The sequence below is a fragment of the Calidris pugnax genome, unplaced genomic scaffold (assembly GCF_001431845.1).
Source record: "Calidris pugnax isolate Ruff unplaced genomic scaffold, ASM143184v1 scaffold103, whole genome shotgun sequence".
Classification (NCBI taxonomy): Eukaryota; Metazoa; Chordata; class Aves; order Charadriiformes; family Scolopacidae; genus Calidris; species Calidris pugnax.
The window spans coordinates 9,693,710-9,716,965 of record NW_015090990.1 but is presented as its reverse complement, the minus strand read 5'-3'; the positions used below and the strand labels follow the sequence as shown (position 1 = coordinate 9,716,965).

The 23,256-nt window shown below is 42.9% G+C and overlaps 1 protein-coding gene across 2 annotated transcripts in view; it reads left to right on the top strand.

Moving 5' to 3' along the window:
* The window catches only part of CHN1 (chimerin 1), a 107,902-nt gene that overhangs the window by 80,924 nt on the left and 3,722 nt on the right, over positions 1-23,256 (top strand). For both annotated transcript variants that reach the window (XM_014954393.1, XM_014954394.1), the window contains 5 exons: positions 7,875-7,959; positions 19,613-19,786; positions 20,497-20,574; positions 21,731-21,868; positions 22,890-22,995. In XM_014954393.1, the coding sequence (XP_014809879.1) occupies positions 7,875-7,959; positions 19,613-19,786; positions 20,497-20,574; positions 21,731-21,868; positions 22,890-22,995 (581 nt within the window). The remainder of the gene's footprint in view (positions 1-7,874; positions 7,960-19,612; positions 19,787-20,496; positions 20,575-21,730; positions 21,869-22,889; positions 22,996-23,256) is intronic.

The window sequence follows — 23,256 nt, the reverse complement described above, 5'->3', positions numbered from 1 at the left end:
GGAGATGGAAAGTGCAGAAGAAATGCTGCAGAAAGACCAGAAACTGTAACAAACTTACTATATTAAGCAGAGCCATTTTTCTGCGACTTGTAACATGAACTCATTTCTATTTCTGATCTTCTGAAAACTGGGGCAGATGCCGATTTGGGGTAAATTGGTCTAGCTCTGCTGAAAAGAGGATGCTGATTTGTTATTAGGTATGGACCTGGCACTGAACATATTTTCAAAACATCTTTAATTGAGTCATGGCACTGAAATGAATATTCAGAAAGAGAGCTGGGTGCCTCTAGCACAGTCCCCAGGGAGAGGCTCTGCGCTTTCTCACAGATAAGAAACCTCAGGAAATGTGATGTTTCTTTTAGTCTCCTACTACTTGAGGGAAGATGATGTTCAAAGCCAGGGAAAATATCTGGAGAACAAAACTGGAGGAAAAACTTTTACAAAACTTCTGACGTCTCAGCAGCTCTATGTTATTGCTTCTGAAACTCACAGTGTATTATAAGACACTTCAAGCCAGAAAAGCTTTTAGCCATTGATGGATTTTAGTCTCCTAAGGTATTTATTTAATGTTACTTTGACTTTTTTACTTTTTTTGGAAAAGCCAGGGCTTTTCCGAAGTAGATTCCAAACAGCAGAATATTATTTAACCCCCTCTGGTTTCTTAGTGCTGGTCCCTGAATTCAAGCTTTACCTCTGTTTAAAAAAATCCTGCCTTCCTACCACACCAGTAGTTTTATTAGTCCCTAGATGTGGATCCTGTGAGTCTTCCATGTGCACAGCCCCAAGAATGGACCAGCTCATGTCAGGGGTGAAGCTAGGAAGCACTCTGCTGAGGAGGTCTGGGAGTTTGCCTCAAGGAGCACATATCACATGTCGTGCTTTCTCATAATCAACAGCTTTTCCTCCAAATTAGCCTTAACATCATAGCAAAAGCATTTCTATAGGAATCTCATAGGATTTTTATAGTCTATTTGCATCATTAAGTATATTGTATTTACATGATTACATATGGTGTATATACTATGTATATATATACAATTTTAATTCTAAGGATTTTATTCAATTTTCATCTCTAGTTTCAAAATTTTTTGCATGGATACATGCAAGTAATTTGGGCCAGAAATAAAATGGGCAATGTTCCAGTTTCTAGATATCAATTTAAAGAAAATCTGCCATTCCATCCTGAAAGAAAGGTGGCAATTTTTGCTGAATTTACAAGCAAAAAATAGCCAACAACCTGCTACTCTCCAGTTTTTTGCTTTGGCTCTTGTAGAGCACGACCTACCCGTAATTTCCAGTTGTTCCCATCTCTGCTGACATGTTCAGCACAAGCCAGAAAGTAAACAAGACATGACAGCGCTTCTGGCTCCAAGTGGATGAGGACCTGGAGGAAGGTTTGCCTGCTCAGCTTTCGTGTCAGCGTACCCACTGGTGATAACGATGCTATTTATACTCCACGCTCTGAGCCGTGCAGCGTTCAGCCAGCGTCTCTCCTCTCAAGAGCTGCTGGACAAAGTCGTTGGGGTGGTCCTAGACTGGCTCCCTTTCCCCACGTTAACACCCCAGCTGGTCTAGGCGAGGTCCACTCTCATTTTGGAGAAGGCAAGTTCCAGTGGTCTCATTTACTGACATTTCTGTGACACCTTTGCATGGAAGCGATTATCATGCAGATACGGCTTTGCTGCGTGGGTTGTCATGGCATTTTTTTCACTTCTCAGATTACTCATCAGTAGCAATATTTGCCTCACAGGAGGAATATCGTGTACTGGAATATTGGGAGTGCTTGAGACCCTTGTTTTAGAGGCACTATCTAATCATCCTAATATATGCAATGATTAAATTGAAGTGTTGCCCAAACTGATAGTTGAGCCGATTGACTTTTTCACTGATATCTCTTGTCTTCCCTTCCCATCCAGGCAATCTCTGCCTGGACCATGGATGGATGAAAAGGGCATGCCTGTTGGGTGCCAGCATGGGTACGCTCAGTGCCTGAAAAAAATCAATTGTGACAGGGAAGACAGACATTAATAATACAGGCTGAGTTCATCGTTTTAATTGAGCCTTACAATGTCTCCCATATCCAATTAAAAGCTTGGTAGAGTCCCATCAGATGGAATTCAGTTGATGGAATTGCAAATCAGCTAGGACCCCTGAGCTGACAGCCTTCATCAGCAGTGTCCCATCATTGTTGGGAATTTGTTTGAAAGATGATATAGCCAGCAGAACTGTACCTTTGGAGCACCACCAGTGCAAATGCTGGATGTGTGCCATCTCTTCTGTCCCCAGTCAGCTTGGTCTTCTCCCTGAGCACCAACAGAGCTTCTACCCGGAGCGTAAGATTCTGGTAGCCCGAGAGGATAGATCAGCAATGTTTTTTTCCATCCTTTCTCACGTTGATGTGTTTCATCCCAACACAAATGGCAGTGTTGGAACAGCCTGCCCAGAGAGGTGCTGGAGTTGCCGTCCCTGGAGGTATTTAAGAAATGTGTAGACATGGCACTTCAGAGCGTGCTCTAGTGCCCGAAATTGTTGGTTTATGTCTGTTTGTGGTGTGTTTTCTTGTGGGTTATTTTTGGTTTGGTTTTGTTTGGGGTTTTTTTGTGGTTGGACTCGATGATCTCAAAGGTCCCTTCCAACCATGGAGGTTCTATGATTCCGTGTCTGGGTTTTCCAAAATCAGCAGTTGTCACCAGCAGTTCAGTGTGGAGGGTCGTGGAGGAAACTGCTCTGCTCTGTAGGAGCAGGGGTCCTGGTGGAGCGGGCATTCAACCCACTCAAGAGGGAAGGCTTTTTTATATGTCACAAAGACTTTGGTTTTCTGTGTTTGGTGTTGATTTTGCATATCCATAGTTTGTCAGATCCAGCCTTGCTTTCTTCCCAGCAGTGGCTTTGCTAAAGCTCTGCCGATGCATCCTGTTCTTTCACATCATGTTTGCACAGCACTTCGCTGATATTTCCTCCTTCTCTTCTTCCCTGCCTTGACAAGTGATATAATGTAAGTCTCCCAGTTACGAATACTAATCATCTGCTGGCTCATTCTTGGTTTTCAGATAGCAATCAAAGCTGGCTGAACAACTGCCTAGTAAAAACCAAAAGCGTAAAAAATAAGTGGAGTTATGAGATATATGGGTAACTAACTTCAACAGTGACCTTTATAGAGCTTGAGAAATAATGGTGGGAGATCTGCTTGAGGAGTTCACAGCTTGTGGTATAATCTGTTGTCAGAGCCACTGGATCAGTTTTTATTTGGTTCTCCTAAAACTTTGTCTCTTTTTCTAAGAAATATTTTAATTAAATGCAAAGCAAAAGAAATTAAATTCTGTAACACTTTTAGTTATTAATCACAGGAGTTTAGCTGTTTTTCCTTCTGTATACGAAAATGTCTTTCAAGCCTAAGGAAAAAACTGTCCTCCTATGTAAAATCATGGTAGTTAAATGTTTCTTATACCTTACTGATGTTGCGTGAGAGTTCAAAATAGAAATGCATAGGTATAAGCCCAACATGAGGCCCTCTTCTTCTCTCAGACTTGCAAGACAGCTTAGTAAGAGGGTTTTATCTAGTTTTTGCAGCAGGTATTTTGCTTTAAAATTGTCTAGAATTTTCTTTTAAATTGAATATTTCCCCTGGGATTTTACAAATTAAGATTAGAACCAGTTTATCTTGCTCTCCCGCTCACCCATTTTCCACATTGTTAAAAAATCGCTCACAGTTGAAGCCTTATGGAAAGAGAGAGAAAAAGATTTTTGGGGCGGGAGTGAGAATGGAGGGGTTGGGTGATATAAAGCCACAGTTGGCAATCCTGCTCTCTCACATTTTATAAGACAGTAAAATCTGCATATGGCAGATGCTCTTTTTATAAGGGGAAAGAAACCCCTTGTAATTTAAGTCAGGATCTCTGGGATTCTGTTTTCAGAAATTTTTCTGGAAAGTATGTTTTAGTTTTGAAAACAAGCAAGTTGCTTGGCAGATTTTTAGAATGGGGAATTAAATATAAAAATCAGAATGCTATATTAAACGGTGTCATGTAATAAATGCAGTATTGTTTGCAGGTGCTGGCTCTTGGAACTAGCAAAGGGATGCAAACGTGTTTCTTTTTAGCGTGCTGCCAGGTCCCACTCCGCAGGATGAAACGGGATCAGAGGCTGTTCTGACCTCAGAAGACCAATTTTTTGCTATTTTCTGGCATGGCTTACTGTGTCTGATTTCATTTCCAGAGATGGTGTGTGTGTGTGTGTATTAGACCAGTGCAGGGTCCTGCTCCGTGGCAGTGGGAAGAGTAACACCCCAGCACCACTGAGCTCTGGGAAAGGACAGCACTGCTTAGAAACCCCAAACGAAGCTTCAGAGTGGATCCTGAGGGGCTGTGTACACAGAGGACGGAAGGACACCATGGCCTTTGGGGCTGCTAACTAATATTGCCAGAGAATGTCCCTATTGCATGTCACATAAAGGATGAAGCAAGGTAGAGCATTATGCAACATAGAAAAACCTACTCTCAGCTTTTAGTTTTGAGTTTGCAACCAGAACGATGGATAAGACGGAGTAATTTGGATGGGGCAGTATAAAGCTGAGCAGGCTCTGGATAAATCTAACAGAGAAGTTAATTTCTTAACTGGTGATATGGAAAGGCATTTGAGCATTTGGGAGAAGCCTGGATGCATGGGACGAGAGAACAGTGCTCATGATGCTGAGACAGTGATCCTCAAGGGCAAAGTCAATCTTGGTCTTGTGAAGGGTGACCAATACATAGAGTGTTGGTGGGAAGAGGAAAGTGGGTTTTGTCCTTGTCATTTTTAAGTTGATGAATCATGTAAACTTCTCTGAGGGATGAACTGAGAGCCAGGATGATGTCAGGGGAACTTACTGTAGTAGAAAGGTAATTTTTTTTGTATCTAGGTGGATAATTGTTATTAGAAACATAAGAGAAACTGAGCTCATAAAACAAATTCATAATAAAAAAATAAATTTAAAAAATGAAGGGAGGCAAAGGTTGGAGCGGCAGATTTGGGATGTGATAAACCCTGTAGAAGAGTTCTTAGGGAGAGTCAGGAGGAAGTGGAAACATGCAGACCACGGTGGGGAGCAAGATGCCAAGAAGGAGGGATGTTCACCACTAAAACAAGAGCCAGGTAGAGATTGGGCACCTGAGGTTTGGTGAGTATCGGCACTGGAAACGGCCCTGGAGAGGCCCCCCAGCACCCAGGGAAAGCATTAGAAATGCTTCAGCAAATGGCACGTTCAGTGAATTTGATTAATTGAAATCAACAAGCAGAGAGGCACAGGAAAGTGTCATTCTTTTTGTTTAGCAAGAAATATTAATGTGTTGGAATTTGTTCTTGTTCTGCTTACAGAAAGAAGTTAAAATGTCAGCATTTCAAGGAACAAGACAAAATTCCCTCTCCTGTACAATCAGAAATACAAAAAAAAAAATCTCTTATAAAACTGAAAAGTTTTCTGAAAGAAAGGTTATATTTTTTGCTCAAACTTTTGCACTGTCTTTTTGGTTTTTTGTTCCCAATTTTCCTCAACAGAATTTTTGACAAATATTTTAAATAGGTGTTTTGGGGCAATGTTCCTTTGACAAAAAAAAAAAAAAAAGATGGGGACTGAAAGGAAGCTTTCTTTTTCCCCCTGAAAAAGATTTTAGTCCTTCAGGCATTAAAGCACAGCCTTTTGCTTGAGCATATTAGAATGTGCTTATTCTGGGAAGGGAACACTGCCAAAGACCTGGAAAAAAACCCACAAGGCTGGGGGAGAAAGCCAAGAGGATGTGGGTAGCGCAGGTGGGTAACGGAGAGGAAGGTGTGAAAAATCTCTTTGTGGTGAGAAGGGGGGGGGAAGAAAATGGAGATTACAGCTGCTGATAATCTTGCTCATCGTTTGCGTTGTAGAAGTCAGCTGGAGCTGGAGGGAGAAGGGAGCTTGTGGGGCACATGGCACCTTCAGATGGCGGGTGGGGAGGACAACTGATGGGGCTGGGGGCCCGCAGATAGCCTAAATTTTTGAAAAATATTTTAAATAGGGTTTTTGGGGCAATTTTCCTTTGAAAAAAAAAAAAAAAAAGATGGGGACTGAAAGGAAGCTTTCTTTTTCCCCCTGAAAAAGATTTTAGTCCTTCAGGCATTAAAGCACAGCCTTTTGCTTGAGCATATTAGAATGTGCTTATTCTGGGAAGGGAACACTGCCAAAGACCTGGAAAAAAACCCACAAGGCTGGGGGAGAAAGCCAAGAGGATGTGGGTAGCGCAGGTGGGTAACGGAGAGGAAGGTGTGAAAAATCTCTTTGTGGTGAGAAGGGGGGGGGAAGAAAATGGAGATTACAGCTGCTGATAATCTTGCTCATCGTTTGCGTTGTAGAAGTCAGCTGGAGCTGGAGGGAGAAGGGAGCTTGTGGGGCACATGGCACCTTCAGATGGCGGGTGGGGAGGACAACTGATGGGGCTGGGGGCCCGCAGATAGCCTCCACCAGCGCGGGCAGAGCACGAGGCTTCACACCATCACGCTTCCCCCAGAGATGCTCGGCAGCGTAGGGCTAGAGGCAATTATAAGCCTAGCTTAGCACGGATGGGCACGTGAATCACTTGGTGACTTCAAGAGGAACTTTCCAAACCAACACAGCAATCTACCATACTGCTTCTCCCTGGGCAGCAAATGCCCAGGAGGCTGCGGACCTTCCACCAGCCAAAACTGAAAGGTGGTCTGAATTGCTGGGTTGTCACTTGATGGAGGTAAGTGTCAGCTGGGGTCCACTTGTTGAATCAGCAGCGCCGGGGGTGCTCACCACCTCGCTCAGGCCACTCCACATTTAGTGATGTATAGCCAGAGCCCCGTGCAGATCTCTCTCCTCCTCCTCTCTTCTGCTCCACGCTGATCCCACCGGGCAGCGCACGTGCGTGGGGTTACTGCCTGCTCCCACACCCGCTCTGTCACTCCGCAGAACCCAGTGACTTAAGCCTAAAGCATTTTTACTACATTTCACTGCAAATTTCATTTCTTTATGATCAGCGGTTACTGATTTTTTTTGTCAGCCTGTCTGTTCTAAATAGAGGCTCGAAGGCTTTTACGCTGGCTAAGGAAGTAATGATTTTCTCTGCAAAGAATCCTGTGGTTTCCTACAGCAGGAACTTTATCAGAATAACATCAGAAGCAGCTAATGGTGGCTGCAGGATTTCTAACAAGCATGTGAGCTGGGATTGAAAGCACCATTGGTTTTTTTTCTTCCTTAGCTTTGAATTTTTTCCTGGTTCACTGGATTCTTGTTTCCATTTAGTAGGTTCATTTGGATTTTCAATATATAGCATTAGTCTGAAAAAAATAATTTCCTTTTAGAGTTATTCTAAACTGGAAAGCCCCTAAGTGCGTTTGCAGTATTTCTGTGCAGCACTGGTATTTTTGCCTGGCAGGACTCCCTCCCCCCGAGATGAAATCCTGCAGCCCCCTGTGTGTTCCACACAGTACCTTATGGAGGGGAGGGCAAAGCAGAAGGCATTTTGAATTAAGAGGAGAACTCTTGCACGGTCGCTGCAAAAGCCTCGCCTCGTGGCTGAGATCCTCCTCAGAGAGAGGGATGCTGAGAAGCAGGAGGAGGGCCACCACCTGCCACTGCTCCTCTGCCCCACATGGTCTGGGAGCAGATCCCCCCCCAGACCCAGATGGGCTCGGGATGGAGAGCTCCTGTCTCCCAAAGGTCTGCAAGAGCTGTGGCAGTTTAATCTTTCTTATGTTTCTTTCCTGCAGTGACAAAGGGAAACTTCCAGCAACGGCATGTGGTGTCTTCAAAGAAGAGGAGTTCTGCCTTGTTTAGACATATTGATGTTGGTATGTGTGAAACAGTTGGGTCATTTTCTGTAATTTTCCTTTCTGCTGTCTTGCAGGTGCACACGTTCAGGGGCCCGCACTGGTGTGAATACTGCGCCAACTTTATGTGGGGCCTCATTGCTCAGGGAGTAAAATGTGCAGGTAACAGTCATTCACTTTTCTTTTCCTGAGACAGTCCTAACGTTGTAACTTCTTAATGCACTGCTCCACCGTCACGCCGCGTGTCAAGGGTCTGATCTGACCCCTGTAAAAATCTAAGAAGGGGACGTGTCCTCTCTACTGCTGATGGTTTTGGGTGCCTGTTTCCATAACATCACCGCAGTGATGCCGAGCACCTCCCAAGCAAGCACAGAGGGGAACTGATAATCCTCATTAAGGGATTCATTCCTTTCACCCCTTTCAGAATGGAGGAGACAGTAGGTGGATGTGTTGTTGGCTTTATTTAACACTTGTATGTATCGGTAGGTGTGAGAAACTCCCTGAGGGTCTCAATGTGCAAGGTGGGCAATCGGCAAATTTCACATCGCCGCTGTGAAATTGGCATTCTGGTTAATTTTCTGTATAAGCCAGCAGACTCCCAGCATGCCACAGACCCTAACTCATGTCTCCTACTTGCAAACTCAAAAGAAAGTAAGGAAAGGCATGATGAATAAGTGATGCATACTGAAATGTTACATAAACATTCAGGTGCTGATAGAAATGTATTACACGCATGGGTGTCACTGCAGGCATTTCTGGGATAAAGCTTCTCTGAAGTAAAACAATTTGACAGTTTTATTGATATGATTCTTCTGAAAAGAAAGGACAGTCAGCTTTTTTCAGAGGCAAAAAAAAAAGGATCAAAGTGATCAAAATAGTTTGCTGTATTTAAGAAGTATTTTATGACATTCTAGCAAGCAACCGCATTTAAAAAATGGTGCAAAGAAGTGTCGATGTATGAAGACCGGTGTATGTTGCCCTGGAAACTGAATTTTCAAGCTAATTTAAGAAAATCTGGTCTGTCTAAAGCTTTCTGAAATCTTGTCTCAAGCAAATAAGAGGGCTTTTTATCACAGAACTGCAAAATAATGTAAAACTTAAAATAATTTATAGTCAGATGTGATTAATATATTTTAAAATCTTTCCCCTGTAATTATTTCAATGCAAAATTCTGTCATTATCAATAGACTATGCACAGTCCAGGATGTGTTAGAGAGCTCAGCTCTGGTTTAGGTAATGATTATGTAAAAATGGTATTTCCTTTCTCAGTATTTTCCCCTACTATGTATTTAGGGTTGCAGCCACATCCTTCACTTATGTGTGAAGACTGTTAGTACTTTTTGCTGCGGTCAGTTTTGCACAGGGTGTACAGTGCTAGAAGAAGCCTGATGTTGTTCTTGAATTGTTTTCTGATTGAAGTAGTCATTTTTTGATGACACGTGAACCAGTAAGTCTGTCATGTTCCTTCCTCACTTGAAGTAGATTCCTCAGTTTGAGAATTCAGGAGAAATATCAAGTATATTTCAGATTTATATGAAGTAACTTTGATCCAGGATATCAATAAATATGAATAAAGGCTCACAGTGCTGCGTGGCACTGTGGAATGAACAAATAATACTGCTTTTAGAATTAAACCTTAAGTGCTTATGATTTCATACTGCCTTATTTTTTTCTTTCCCCCCTTTTTTTTTTTCAACTGAAGTAGAACTGATTTTCTGGTTTTATGCTGATTTTTCTAAATGATAAGTTTCCAAAGGCTTCTAAAGTCTGGGGTTTTTTGCCTTCTTATGAAGATGGTAATAAGTACTGCATGTCTCCTTTTTTCCTCCTTGCAGTATAGAGGAACATATGTGTATTAGATGACTTCATAGGTTCAGAAACTATAATTAGGGCTTTCTATATTGTGTAAGGTTCCATATCAGTATTGGTAGCTTCCTGTAATTTAGATGATCCTACTTATATTTTAAAATCCCGTGTTGTACGACCACACTTGCTTGCTGAAGCATCAGTGAGGCATGGGGGGAGACTGAGGGTTTTTGGGGCATGCTCGAGGTCACTGGGCACAACCAGGCGAGGTGCTGGTGTGCAGCATCATCAGCCGGGGTTTATGGAGGAGCAGGTGAGGAGCTGTGTGGTGGCGAGGCTGCCAAGCAGCACTTCCTCAGCCTGGCCAGTCCGGTTGCTGCGTGTGCCCTGCATGGCTCGCTTGGGGCTGAGGAGCAGGAGAGTTGGGCTTTAACAAGGGCATGGGTTGCAGCCAACCCATCTCGCTTGTCCTCCCCTCACCGCAAGAGTAGCTTTTAGTCACGGGCCAACCTCAGCCATAGCTGACTGAGAACCAGGGGCTTCCCAGATGAGTTTATTCTCATAAATTTCATAGAAGTGAGAGGCTGGATAGAGGAGAGGGACTCCAGGCAGAGCCCCACGGAGGTAGAGGTGGCAGGACAAGGCTCAGCAGTTCTGCTGTTCTGTGCCTCACCTTCAACAGTGTCTACCTGCTCCCATCAGCTGAGGGTCTACAAGCCACCAGAGCGAGAACATGTACAGATCTGGACATACCAGAGGAAAGTCAGAGGTGCACAGATACCTAGGGACAACCTGTGTAACCAGTGTTAACATACTAGTGTGGAGGGGCTCAGGCTTGAGAGCCATGAGCTTGGCTGAGTTTACAGGGGTCCTGAGGTGTCTTTATTTATTTTTTTTTTAAAAGAAAGAGTAATCATTTTGCTTCTGAACTGAACCATTTTAATATGGAAACAGTGAGGGACAGTAAACAAGGAGCCACATGAGGCCATTGCTTTTCAGAGTGGGCTCATACTTCAAAAAAATCACAGCTTTTAGCAGGAGGTAGCCCACTTGCATTCAAATGGGGTTCGATGCCACTCCAGGGAAATCCACAAAATCTGTTTGGTGGCCTGTATAATCGTTTTACTGAAAATACCTATGAGCAAAACTGCACTGATCATATGTAATTTTATGCTTTTTAAAGCATTTGCTTTTTATAGCAAACAGTTACACATCTCAAGAGGACTTTATTTTCTGTACAGAAGTACTAAGTTTAACAAATACAAATGGATTACTGCATGGGCTACTCGTAACTGGTTTAAATCCTCTACTCTGCAGAAGCACAAAAACACGCAAGAGGAGAAGTGTGGGACAGTCCAAGAGTGGACAACAAAATAAATGTCATCCATTTCAGAAAAGAGGAGCCGGAGGAAAAATTGCAGCTTATTTCTAATGGCTGATAGATTAGTTTATGTTACACAAACTAAGCCAATCCTTTGAAAAATAATAAACCAGAACCAAACATTCATAACAGTACACATGCCATAGCAACCAGCAAGGATGCCTTAGCAACTTGAGCTGCCTTGACTCATGCTTTGTTGCAGTCTGGCATGATTAAATGTGTCCCTCTGCCAAAATACAGCCTTGAGGGCGTTCAGTATCTTATCAGGTACAGTCCTGTATGATTAACCCCTGGAAGATGGGTTCTCTCTAGCTTATCCTTGTTCAGGTTTTATGGCAGACAAAGGAGGAGGAGTACATCTTTTCCTTCCATAAAGACAAGAGGTGAATGTAGGCACCGTGCTTGCCACCTGAAGGGTGGTTGTTGGTTGAATAAGATGTTGGTTGTCATCTTGACTGCAAAGGTTTTTGGGATTAATGCAAGCCACCCAACATTGGACAACTTCATTGTCTTCCAAAATTAAGACTTAGGATGATGTCCAGGATTTGGATCTTGTAGGAAATGAATTGGTGGATTTAGTCTGGCTTCTGCTGGAGGTACGTCCAGCAGAACAGGAATAATTTCTTCCTTAAATGTTATTCTCTCAGATTTGATCTTTATTTCATCAACTTCTTTAAAGTCAAATCTGCTTCCTTAGAGTGAATCCCTATATTAGACATGTGCCCTACTGCCTCGGAGGGACATGCTTCCAATTTTTGCATCCTCGCCACAGGCTTTTAAAATTTTTGTGAGATGAAGACTCATCTGTATGCAAGGAATTTGCCTTTTCTGACGGCATGCTTCATCTCCAGCGCGCTTTCCTGCAGGCTTTTGCCATAAGTAGAAATGACTAAAGAAGTGTTTGAAATTATAATGCCACCAGTTCTTGTAAACATTGCAGCTCAGCAGAAGCTAATGAAGACATAAGTGTTTACCCCAGCTCAAAATCCAATGCATGAACTTAAAAAAAATGTATTCTTAGTTACATTCCTCCTACGTAAGGCTCCCCTGTGCTCACAGGGCTCATCCTATTGCCCAGAATGTGTTCAGGAGAGAAACTATAACAATATCTAAAGAAAATTTGCAGATAAGCACCAGGGAGTTCATTTTATGAATGATACAAACACATAACACCCAGTAGCATTAACGGAGAATAGTGTGTGTTCTCAGAGACTAGAGCATGGCATTAATGGTGCTGTTAGTGTACTACTCCAGCAGACTTGTAGACTAGCAGGCTAGTAGACTTGTCAAGCTCCTGTGTGTGTCCTGTCCCCTTCCCCAGCCCATCAGAACTGTTTAAGTTACTGTATAATCTGCTCCTTCCTCTGTACCCTTTTTCTTGTTGTTCTTAATGAATAAGTGATTTAATCAGAAGATTTTTTTATTTTTATTTTTTTTTTGGTACAGGCTGATCTAAGGCATCAATTAGCTTATCTTAAAGGAAAGATAATTTTTTTTGCTGCATTTCACTAGATGCGTTTGATACTGTTTGAGGCTGCTCCTTCCAACACCAGGCAGCAGCACCCTCTGAGGCTGTACTTGAAGCATCATTTATTGCTGCCTTGGTAGATGGGCTCTGAGCTCTCTCAGCCTGCCATCCATGTAGCAGATGCCCATCTTTTGTTTCCCTTGGAGTAGGTAACTTCTTCCTGAAGAACTGATAGAAATAAACTTGCAGCTGAATTCTCAGCGTGGAGGCAACCAGCTGCCACTGGCTGAGCCCAACGATATTGCTGCCAGCCCTGACCGCAGTAAGCTCCAGGAGTTCATTTTCAGAAAAGTTAAAGTATGGTCTCAAAGCAGGATTGTTTTGTGAATTACTACTTCAGTGTTTAATTTCCCCCTTTCATCCATTTCCTTCTCCAGCAATTGAAAAAAAACATACAACTGCCCCATTTCCTTTGCTGTTTTGTTCTGCCTTGCTGTTGAATCCCTTGTGTTGGGCAGCCCTAGGTTGCTGCAGTGGTGTGTAAGGATGGAGGAGACCACAAAGGAGCCTGCCCATCCTCAGGCATTAGTTGTGCAGGCACGGTGCTTGTGCTTTTAGTGCCTGGAAGAACGGCTGATGCTCTTGGGGAAGGCAAGGTGTGCTCATCATGTTTCCTACTCTCATGGTATTTTGCATGTCTCGGTCATGATAAGCTCCTTTCTGCCCACACTTTAAAAACACATCCAGGCTTCTTCTGAGATGTGCACTGAGGTTCTGCTGGTTTCCCTGATTCTGTAGGGCCCAGACAGTCAGCCCAGAAAGGGAACAAGAGCAAAGCCACAGAGGTCATGGCTGCAGGAAGGAGAGTTTGGAGAAGAGTCCCTGCCCACCTCAGGCAGGTGGTGATGCTGTTGGAGGAGATGCATGCTGCCTGACAGGCCGTTCTACCAGCTCAGGATCTGGTGGTGTTCCTGCAAGGAATGAGCTCCAAAATTTTGAAATGCTAATCAGGCAGCGGAGCCTTGCTTCAGAGCCGTTCCCATGGGGAAGCTATTCTGGAACTATATATTCTTGAAACTGTAAGTCCTAAAAGCGGCTTTATCTCCAAGCCCACACAGACCTGGAAGCCTTGAGCAAGCCAGAGGCCCATCAGGGGAGCTGTCGAGGAGGTAGGCAGGTGTCATGGCAGGAAGCCTGGAAAGTTTTTGAACTGTGATCTTTCAAAACTTCCGTGAAATCAAACTATCACCACCAAACGTGTTCTGCTGAAAGAACATTTCACCTGTGTTTTCCAACCAGCTTTTGGAGGCACTGACATGTGCATTCCTTAGATTTGGGATGAGGGGGAATTTGCTTGTTGGATGGGCTTTTTCTCTTTTTATTTCATAAGCCCTGATTTTTCTGTAGTATTAGGTAATTTTGTTGCCAAGGAACTACCTGCCCCCTAGAAATTCCTTGCTAAAGAATAATGTACTGTATAGTGCATGATACAGTAGTATGGGTGATAGCAGGTTTGGGGGAGCATACACATATGTTTGGAAGTAATTTTTGCCATGGCACTGCTTAATGAAAGACTCTGGCGGGACCAAGGATGCTCCCAGGTGTGCACTGCACATTAGCAGATGGCTGGTGCATAAGGCAGCGTTGCAGCTCCAGTGTTGCCACCTGGTCTGGAACAGCTCTGCTGAGGAGGAGGAAGAGGGCAGACCTTCACAGCACCCCCCCTGCCTCGTGCTTGGAAGCACGAAGTGCAGCACGTGGGGCCAGTGGGATTGCTATTGCTACGTTCATGTGCTTGTTCCCACACACTGCATCCAAAGGAACGGAAAGTGGTGCTCCCTCTGCTACAGAAAAGAGCACTAAATTATTAAAGGAGAGCTACTAGCTCATGATTGATTGATGAGAGCAAATTCCCTTATAACCTTTTCACCCTGGCAAAAGTAATGATGCCAATGCTTTGTGCTTGAGTAGACAGCTTTCCAGTGTTATCCCGGCCGGCGGGTACCACAGTGGACGCACGACGCCAGACCCCCACCTCCACTCTTCCCACCCTTACCATAAACTACTGAAAAATCTTGCAGAACTTTTTTAAGATAATGGTAAATCTACCTTTTGGCTCTCAAAGCTGCTCCTCAGAATGACAAAATGCATAAGTTTTCTTGGGGACAATTCAAAAATATAATTAGAGTGATATATGTAGCATATGGTATCGTTCCAATGGAGCATGATCAGCAGCCGTGTTAGCCAGTAAATCATAAACCAAAAGAAATCTAAAACTGACTAAAATCAAATCAGCAGTGTAACAAAAAGTGACAGCTGAGTATTTTTTAGTCTCTGCAAATATTTATAATGTGTGCTCATGGGGCAGTATTAACGTACATATATCTTTTGGCCCTGCTCATGCATTAATATGAACATGTTATTTGTTCTTTCAGCCCAGTGGACTAATGTCAGTATTAGCTGTTTCTAAAACATTACCAAACCTTTTTCTAGGTATCATAGGAAGGTATTGTCAAGCTAGTTTTAAATTTAATACCTCTCATAGAAGTAATGTCACAGCCCACCTGAACTCCTAGATCAATATGCTATTAAAGTCAAGACAGCTTATCACAGATTTTTAAACCTGTCATCTAAAATTACTCTCTTTTTCTTTTTTTCCCCTCTAAATTTCCAAATTTCCTGTAAACTCTTGGATTTATGACTGCATGGGTCTTTTTGGTCACATTTGGTATATTTGAAAGGTGGCTACAGTCCGATAGCAGTGTAAAAAGGAATAGTATGCGTGACTTACAGTTCTGTTCTGACAAATCATCTCTGTATAATGTGAAATTCTGATTAAGTGTAGTCAGCAGAAGTTTTCCTATTGACCTGCAAGGGTTCATGACTGCATCTTCTAAATCTGTCCTGTATTATTATAGGATTTATCAGCAGATATGATGCTTTAGGAGGATTTTTCTTTAGCTCCTCTCCGATTTGTATAGCCAAGCAGCAGATAAGCTCTGATGAAGAAATGGATAAGGCTCCTGGTTACTTTAGATCCGGAGTAAAGCTGCTAACGCCAACTTAGCTGTTCTGGATTTATTTTGATATAACCAAAACTAAATAGACCCTACATTTGAAATCAAGGTAATCCTCTTGGTCTTAACGAACCCAGCCAAATCATGAAGCTTGTGTGTGAACAAGCCAAGCAGTCCTAAAGCTTCACCACGTGGCAGCACACAGAGAGATTCAGGACTCCACTTTCTTGTTCCGTCCTAGTTTATTCTATAATAATAGGTTTTGAAGCTTTCATGAAGCATCTGCAATGAGAACAGAGGGCATTTTTATTTAATAATATGCAATTTGCAGCATAATTCCTGTCTTTTAGTACGAACAAATAAGCTGAGTATAGAGTAGAAGGTTGGCACGTTCCCAGCGCTCAGCAGAGAGGAGGCCTGACCTCTGCCGGGGCGCCTTTTACCTTGTTGGAGTTAGCAAGATAGATGGACATCCTTCATCCATGCGTGGCTCTGGTTATCAACTGAACCAGAGACTAGTGACTGACACATGCCTCTCATGAAGTATTGTTAGCTCAGGAGAGGGGCCCACCTGGTAGGAAGCAAGCTGCTGGTGAGTTTCAGTTTCTTTATTGGAAAAAATACAATTTTTCTATTGCAAATTCACTGAAGTCATCTAGAAATATATATTGATGCAGAATTGCTAAAGTGAAGTGCTCTCCTATGCTTACTTAAGAGGTAAAGAGCCTTGATAGGAAGATGCCACACAGCCCAGTAACATTGAACATAGTGCTCATGCATTTTCGAAGCATTAAGTATCTGAAATATTTCTAGGTTTTAAATGTTTCTCAGGAGTGTTTGTGAGCCCTTAAGCAGTGGGCTGGTGCATAAAGTCTAATCAAAAGCAAAGGAAAAACAAACGAGAGAGGAGGAAAATTGACTTTTGCATTTGTAATTATTATTCTGGTATTAATGAGGTCAGATCCAAAGCCCGTTTGAATCTAAGGGATTAGCAATAACACAATTATTTTCAGAAGCAAGGCTTTCACATCGAAAACATCTCTGTAAGTTAGCTGTTTTAATGAAATGAAGCTTTCTTGTATATAAGTATAATTAGGATGATCTCAGTGAATGCGATAATTGTTTTAAGTCAAGTATAAGATACTCGGAAGCATGTTTTTCATCTTTTTGTATATTTTAGTCTTAATTATCCTTGGATTCCCAGAAACGTTACTCTGAGCTATATTGCTGTCTGTGTGAAGCAGCTAATTTGCACTCACAAGATCGCTACCGAGTCCTCATGAGCTTGATGCTGCCATTCCAGTCTTGCAGACATCGTTTTTAACAGACATACTAGAACATTTGACGCATGGTGGAATAGGTGCTTCTTACAGAAATTGTAGGAATTCTATATATAACAATTCTAAGATAATAATTCTATATATAGTAATTAAATTTGCATTTGTAAATTATTGCAAAGTTAGTGTTTTGAAGTAAAGAATTAAGATTTCATATATGGTCTTAATTTCCTTCCCTTCTGTGAGTGCATTAAGATGTTGCCTCTAATTATTTGACTACTCGCTATTTTTACTCCTCAACTTCATCCTTATTCTGAAAGTAGAATGGATGGTACTTGCGTAATAGCACCTGTTCGGTATTTTGTCTTCTTGTTGTTAAAAGTGTAGCCATTGGTCTTCTTAATGGCACAGTATTCAAACCTTACGCTGAAGATGGGTAATTTCTCCTCTGTATTTCCACAAACACTTAATGATTTTGTTTCTACAAGACCCAGAGGAGCAAAACCAGCTTCTCCTTCCCATCTTACAGCTGAAGCACTGAGACACTGAGGGATTCAGGTCACACGTTTCTAGTGAATTTGGGTTCCCTGTTTAAAGCATGAAGGGACCAGATTTCTCAAAGTTCAGACAAATTGTAGTGCTGGTGATAGACATTTGAAGCTTAGGTGGACCTCCCCCTGCCAGCACTGGTTGGCATGAGCCAAGTTTCTTCATTCCACAACCCAGAACCACAGGTAGGGTAGGTGCCGTGCCTGAAGATGTTGTGTGGTCATGTACCTCCCAACTAGGAGTCTTAGAGAACTTGATTAAATGTGGGGTTTAAGTAAATTGTCAGGGAAAGGCAAGTGCTTCGGCTGTTACTATTTCCTCTCTGTCATGAACGAGGCAACTGAGCAAACACTGAAGGAACCCAAGTGGCCAAACTGAACTTCTCCATGTCTGGAGCGCGCCCAGGAGAGGGCTGTGGGCCAAAGCAAGCGACCAGGGCTGAGCAGGATGGGGGCCTGTGGTGCCCCCAGAGGTGCTGCTGGTTTGCAGGGGGCCAGCTGCTGCGCTGCTGGCTTTGCCCAAGGTGGGGTTGGCCACACAAAGTCACAACCAGGTGGGAAATTCAGCATTTGCAGCTCCCTGTCATGAGGAAATTCAGCATTTGCAGCTCCCTGTCATGAGGAAGGGAGTTGCTCCTGCACAGAAATAGGCAAAGAGAATTTTAATCAGCCATTTCATCTGGATCAGGATCTGTGCGTGTTTCCTTGACTGATTGAAGGTGACATGCCGAACTTTAATTGCAACCAGAGACTGGACGTTTTATAGAGGATCTTAAGTGACAAAGCTGGTTGCTGTACAGGCTTGTTAAGTAAACAAAGTGCTTTTAGCAGCAGGCTGCAGCTGACTTAGTGGAAATTAAACTCAGCAATGAATTCTGGGGTTTACTGTTTTGGAAAGAAAAAGTCAAATAATCTATGGAGCATAAATCAAAACACAAGTATTGGCAAAATCAGCGGGAATGAAATATGAAGGCAGATAGACAGTACTGCAGTGGGAGAGGAAAGTACAGATTTTCATCAAGGCACTGATCCTTCAAGCTCCTACATCCCTTAATTCTGCAGAAATCCAGGGGACTCCGTAAGGCAATGCAGCGATGTAGAGAAATGCTGGAGAACTGGAGCCTTGGTGCATCCCGAGCGTAGGTCAGAGCATGGCAAATGCCCTGGCTGCAAAGTGCCACCTTTCTTACTGCTTGCTGGTTCTTCCACAGCACCTGTGAGTCTCTGTTGCAAAACAGGGGGAATGGCCCTGAAAATGGAGTCACTGGGGACCACCCCAGCCCCGAGCAGTGCGGGAGGCTGCCTGGTGTTAATTGCAGTGTGTGCTTAGCTCAAAGGGGACTGTATTGCTCTTCCCATGTTCACTGCATAATTGGTGGTGTTTTCCAATATTTTTTTTTCCCCAAACCCTGAGTATTATGGTTTTGAATGGTTTGGGGCAGAACAAACATTTTTCCATAACCTGATTTCAATTTAGTTTCACTTATACTAAATCTTATTCTCAGTATGTTTGCAGTAAAGCTGTGGAGTTGTTTGTTTGTTTTTTTAAACAATACAAAACAAAAAACAGAACAAACAAACAAAAGATTTCCTTAAGTCATTTTTAAAGTAAATGGAATTGTTTTCGTGCCTTTGTTTTAGAAACACCAGAATTGCAGCTGCTGTGACTTAGCAAAGTCCTTCGTAAACTGCTCAGTAGGAAGAAGCCACCAGGAAGCTCAGTGACCCCTGCGTCTGCTTTTCAGCTCCCCTCCGAGCTGGGGAATGGGCCCTGTCACTATGACTCTACACATGGGCTGCCACATCCAGCAAGAGTGTAGGGGTCCCTCAAGTTCAGATCTCTGGGCTGCTTTGCCAGCGTGCTCTGCAGAGGGGTCACAGCCTTCTGAGATCCAGTCCCCACCTTCATCTCACCCAGGAGGTGTCCTAAGTGCCACAGTCCAGCACTACATTAGAACTGTAGGCGTTAGGAAATCTGCAGCAATTTGGGATGAAAGTTTAGGTCGCGATAGCAAAATATGTAATAGTGGTGGGGAACATTATTGACCTTTAAGATCCTGATTTAAAAAAAAAACATATGGAAAGTTTGTCACTTTGTGTTAAATCTTCTAGGGATAGAATATTCTCGGGTAGAAAATCTGTCTTCACTTCAGGTCTGTCTCCACCTTGTGCATTTGATGGTTAAGAGGTCTCAACAGCAGTAGTGGTTGCCAGATCAGGTCAGATCCTTCAGGAGTCGCACATACTCTGCAGAACTGACCTTGGGATATGCGTTTTCACCAAACACCAGCCTAATTGTCTTTTCGTTTTTCTCTCAGATTGTGGCTTAAATGTGCATAAGCAGTGTTCCAAGATGGTCCCAAATGACTGCAAGCCAGACCTGAAGCATGTCAAGAAAGTGTACAGCTGTGACCTTACAACGCTAGTAAAAGCACACTTCACTAAGAGACCGATGGTAGTAGACATGTGCATTAGGGAAATTGAATCTAGAGGTAAGGCGTGGTTAATGGACTTTAGTTGCTTTACTGATAATCCGTTTAGATTGATCTGGGTCATCTGGGTTTCTGCTGAATGTGTGATTGCTCAAAACAGATTTGCACAAGACATTTTACGACTGCCAATTACCCTGGGCAGCTAATATTCTACTTTGCATTATTTCATGGTTCATACCCATTTATAATTTTTATAGATTCTGCTAGAAATTGCTTAATGGACAATTACTGCTTTATAGTTATATATTGGCACCCATCTTTCCAGTAATATTTTTATTTAAAAAACTAAGTAAATGTGCTAAAAAAAAGCAGTTGGTATTGATGAGTTTCCTCTTGCTAGTTTCCCTAGCCCACACTGAGTATCCTTTTCTAGAATTAGAAGGTTTGTTTTCATTCTGAAATAATGACTGAACATCAAGTATGCTAATCTCAGTTATTTTTAAATCGGTTGTAATTGGTTTAATATGTTTCTTCAGCTCTGAAATTGTTTGTATAAACACAATTTAGTGCTGATATAACAAGGCAGCTAGTGCAAGGGTCAGGGTTAAAAGGCCAGGATAAGATTTCATTCTGAAAGGAAAGCCTGATTAGGCTTTTAAAACATGCCTGCTTTTTCTGCCTCAGATGAAGAACCTGACAAAGGAAGAACTGGGTAGAAGGAAACTGTAAAATTTAGGCTCATTTTAATCTTGTTAAAATTTTCATTGCAGGTCTTAATTCTGAAGGACTATACAGAGTCTCAGGATTTAGTGATCTTATTGAAGATGTCAAAATGGCATTTGACAGAGGTACAGTCTTTCCTGCATGCCGGATGTATTAAATATACACAGTTTTTCTGCGCAGCCCCTGTCTGTCTCATGCTCTGCTGCCTCAGTGGGCTGAGCGAGTCCGGCGGCTGTGCCAGCAGAAGGGCAGTCTCCCCATCGGAAAAGCGTTACCGGCTTCACTTTGCCCTTTATTACCAAAATCTACTTTTCTCCTTCCATCAGTATGTGTGCTTCAGTAATGATGTGCGTAGGAAAGGACAAAGCTTTCTGAACTACTGCCCTAGTTTGCAAGTAAAACTATGCTCAGAGGGGTGGGGGAGGGATAGAGGGCAAGCGGTGAAGTGCCTTAAGAGAGCCGTGCAACTTAAATCCATCTTTCTGGATGAAAGCTCCAAAATAATAAGATGAATACAATAGTGCAAACCAAGTTTGAATTATTACAGTTGAAAAGAAGGTCAGTGAGAACAAACTCTTCTCTCCGAGAAAAGGCGGTGGGAAAATGAAAGGCTTTCCAGCTGCAGTCCCCCTATCCCAGTAGAAATGAAGGCCAAAATCCATGCTGGAAACTCTCTGTCCTGTTTTTCCGGAGGACTGGACCTATTCAGACAACATCTGCCGCCTCTGCAGCGTTAGCAGGGTGGGGATGGCTGGAGAAGCCAAGTTCTGGATCTGTGTCCGCTGCGGTCGGGAGTAGGTAGTATGCTGTAGCTAAATGGTGAACACATGTTTTTCCTATGAAATGAGGAGGCTGTGGATGAAGTTGGTTTTCTCTCTTGTACTTTTTTTTCCCAGGCTCCCCTGATTTCTCATTCAGTGCTGACAAATGTGTTGTTTGGCAACACAATGTGTTCAGAAATAGCCAAACTTCCACACATTTCTACAAGATAGATACTGCTAGATCAGGCAGGCAAGCTTTTTCCCAAAAAAATCCCTGCATTTTTTTGTAACCATTTGAAACACAGAAAGGATAGGTTTCTTTATAAAATGCTTGAGGTTTTCACCCTGAAACGATGAACTTCCCAGCCTAGTAACTCTCTGTTTTGCTTATAAAAGCCAAAACCTGGAGTTGTGTCCCTTTTAATAATGTTTGTTAAGCAAGTTATTATTTTTCTTTTGAATACTGTTTCACATCTGTTTACATTTCTAAGGCTTTAATGTCAGTGCCTTCTCCACACAGATGGGGAAAAAGCTGATATTTCTGTGAATATGTATGAAGATATCAATATTATCACTGGTGCACTTAAACTGTACTTCAGGGATTTGCCAATTCCACTCATCACGTATGATGCCTACCCAAAGTTTATAGAGTCTGCAAGTAAGTATAATGCATTTTCCTCCTAGTTTTCATTCTCATCCTTTTCTTCTCCTTTTTGTGCAGTATTTGCCTATTGCTTTAATAGCTGTCCCATCAGCTCTTACCCTGCATGCCCTATTTAGTAAGGATTGCAGGAGTAAATATGCACTGTACGTTACGACATGACCCTGTGGTGCTTCGTGATCATGGTTACATTTTTCTTTGCCTTTGTCACCAGGAATGCTTCCTTTTCATCACACATTATGGATTACATTGCTCTTTAGGTCTTGCATGAATCCTTGATTGTAACATTTAAAGTCTGTTGGGTTTGTGTTGCCAGAAAGAAGGTGATTCATGAAAATGTTTAGAAATAAGATGTCATTTGTTTGTAGAGGTGCCCATTTGGGGTGTTTTTACAAGCTGATAAGTGCTCGTCCTAAGGCCACCTTCAAGGCTGACCTTGCAGACAGTGGGTCTGCAAGCGCAGCGGTAAGTCCAGCTGGAACATTTCTCCCAAGCGTCTCGGCTGCCTGAAGCATCTCTGCAGTGTAGCAGTCACACCAGCCACACCTGGGAAGGTGTGAGGGAGCCATGGGTAGAAAACACAGGCCAGATGCTGGGCTTTCCGCTCCTCTGGAGAAGGCTCTTTCCAAGTAGTGTGGACACAGCCAAAAACGCTGATGGCAAAGTTCCCAGTACCTTCTGCTGTCCCAGGGTTGCACCTGTAGATTATTTGTGCAAAACCAGTCCAGTCAGCCAGGATTGCCAGGGGAATTATTTTTAGTGGGCTGCAGGCAATCTCTTGGTGGAGCACAGTTCGCTTTTGGGGAGGTTTTTTTTGTCCAAAACCAGTCACATCCTGACTGTGCTCTGAGCACCTCTCTCAACAGGCAAATCTTCCACTATGAGGCTTGGATAGGTCCTGGAAATCAGTAATCCAGCAGAGCTGTGAGACCCTGCCTCCTCTGCGGCCACCGTTGTTGTCTTCCCATTTGTGAATTCTGTCTGTATGTGTGGTAACAGTTGAACATCTGTGTTTCAGAAACCACCGATCCGGATGAACAGCTGGAAATTCTCCATGAGGCGCTGAAACTGCTGCCACCTGCACACTGTGAAACACTACGGTATCTCATGGCACATCTGAAGAGGTGGGTGGACTACCTGGAGAGAGCTCTAAGCCAAACTCATTTTTAGCAAAATCCGTGTTGGGACCTCCAGAAAAGTCTGAGCAAGGTCCACCAAATCCTGGAAACCGACTGCAGCAGGGAGCAATAGTCTGCCCCACAGCACATACCTAAATGCTGGGTTTTTTCCCACTTAAAGCACTCACAAAGTACTTAAAAGGAAATAAATAAAAAATCCACAGTTTTGAAGCACAAAAGTCATCTGCCTAACAAATTTGCACTATA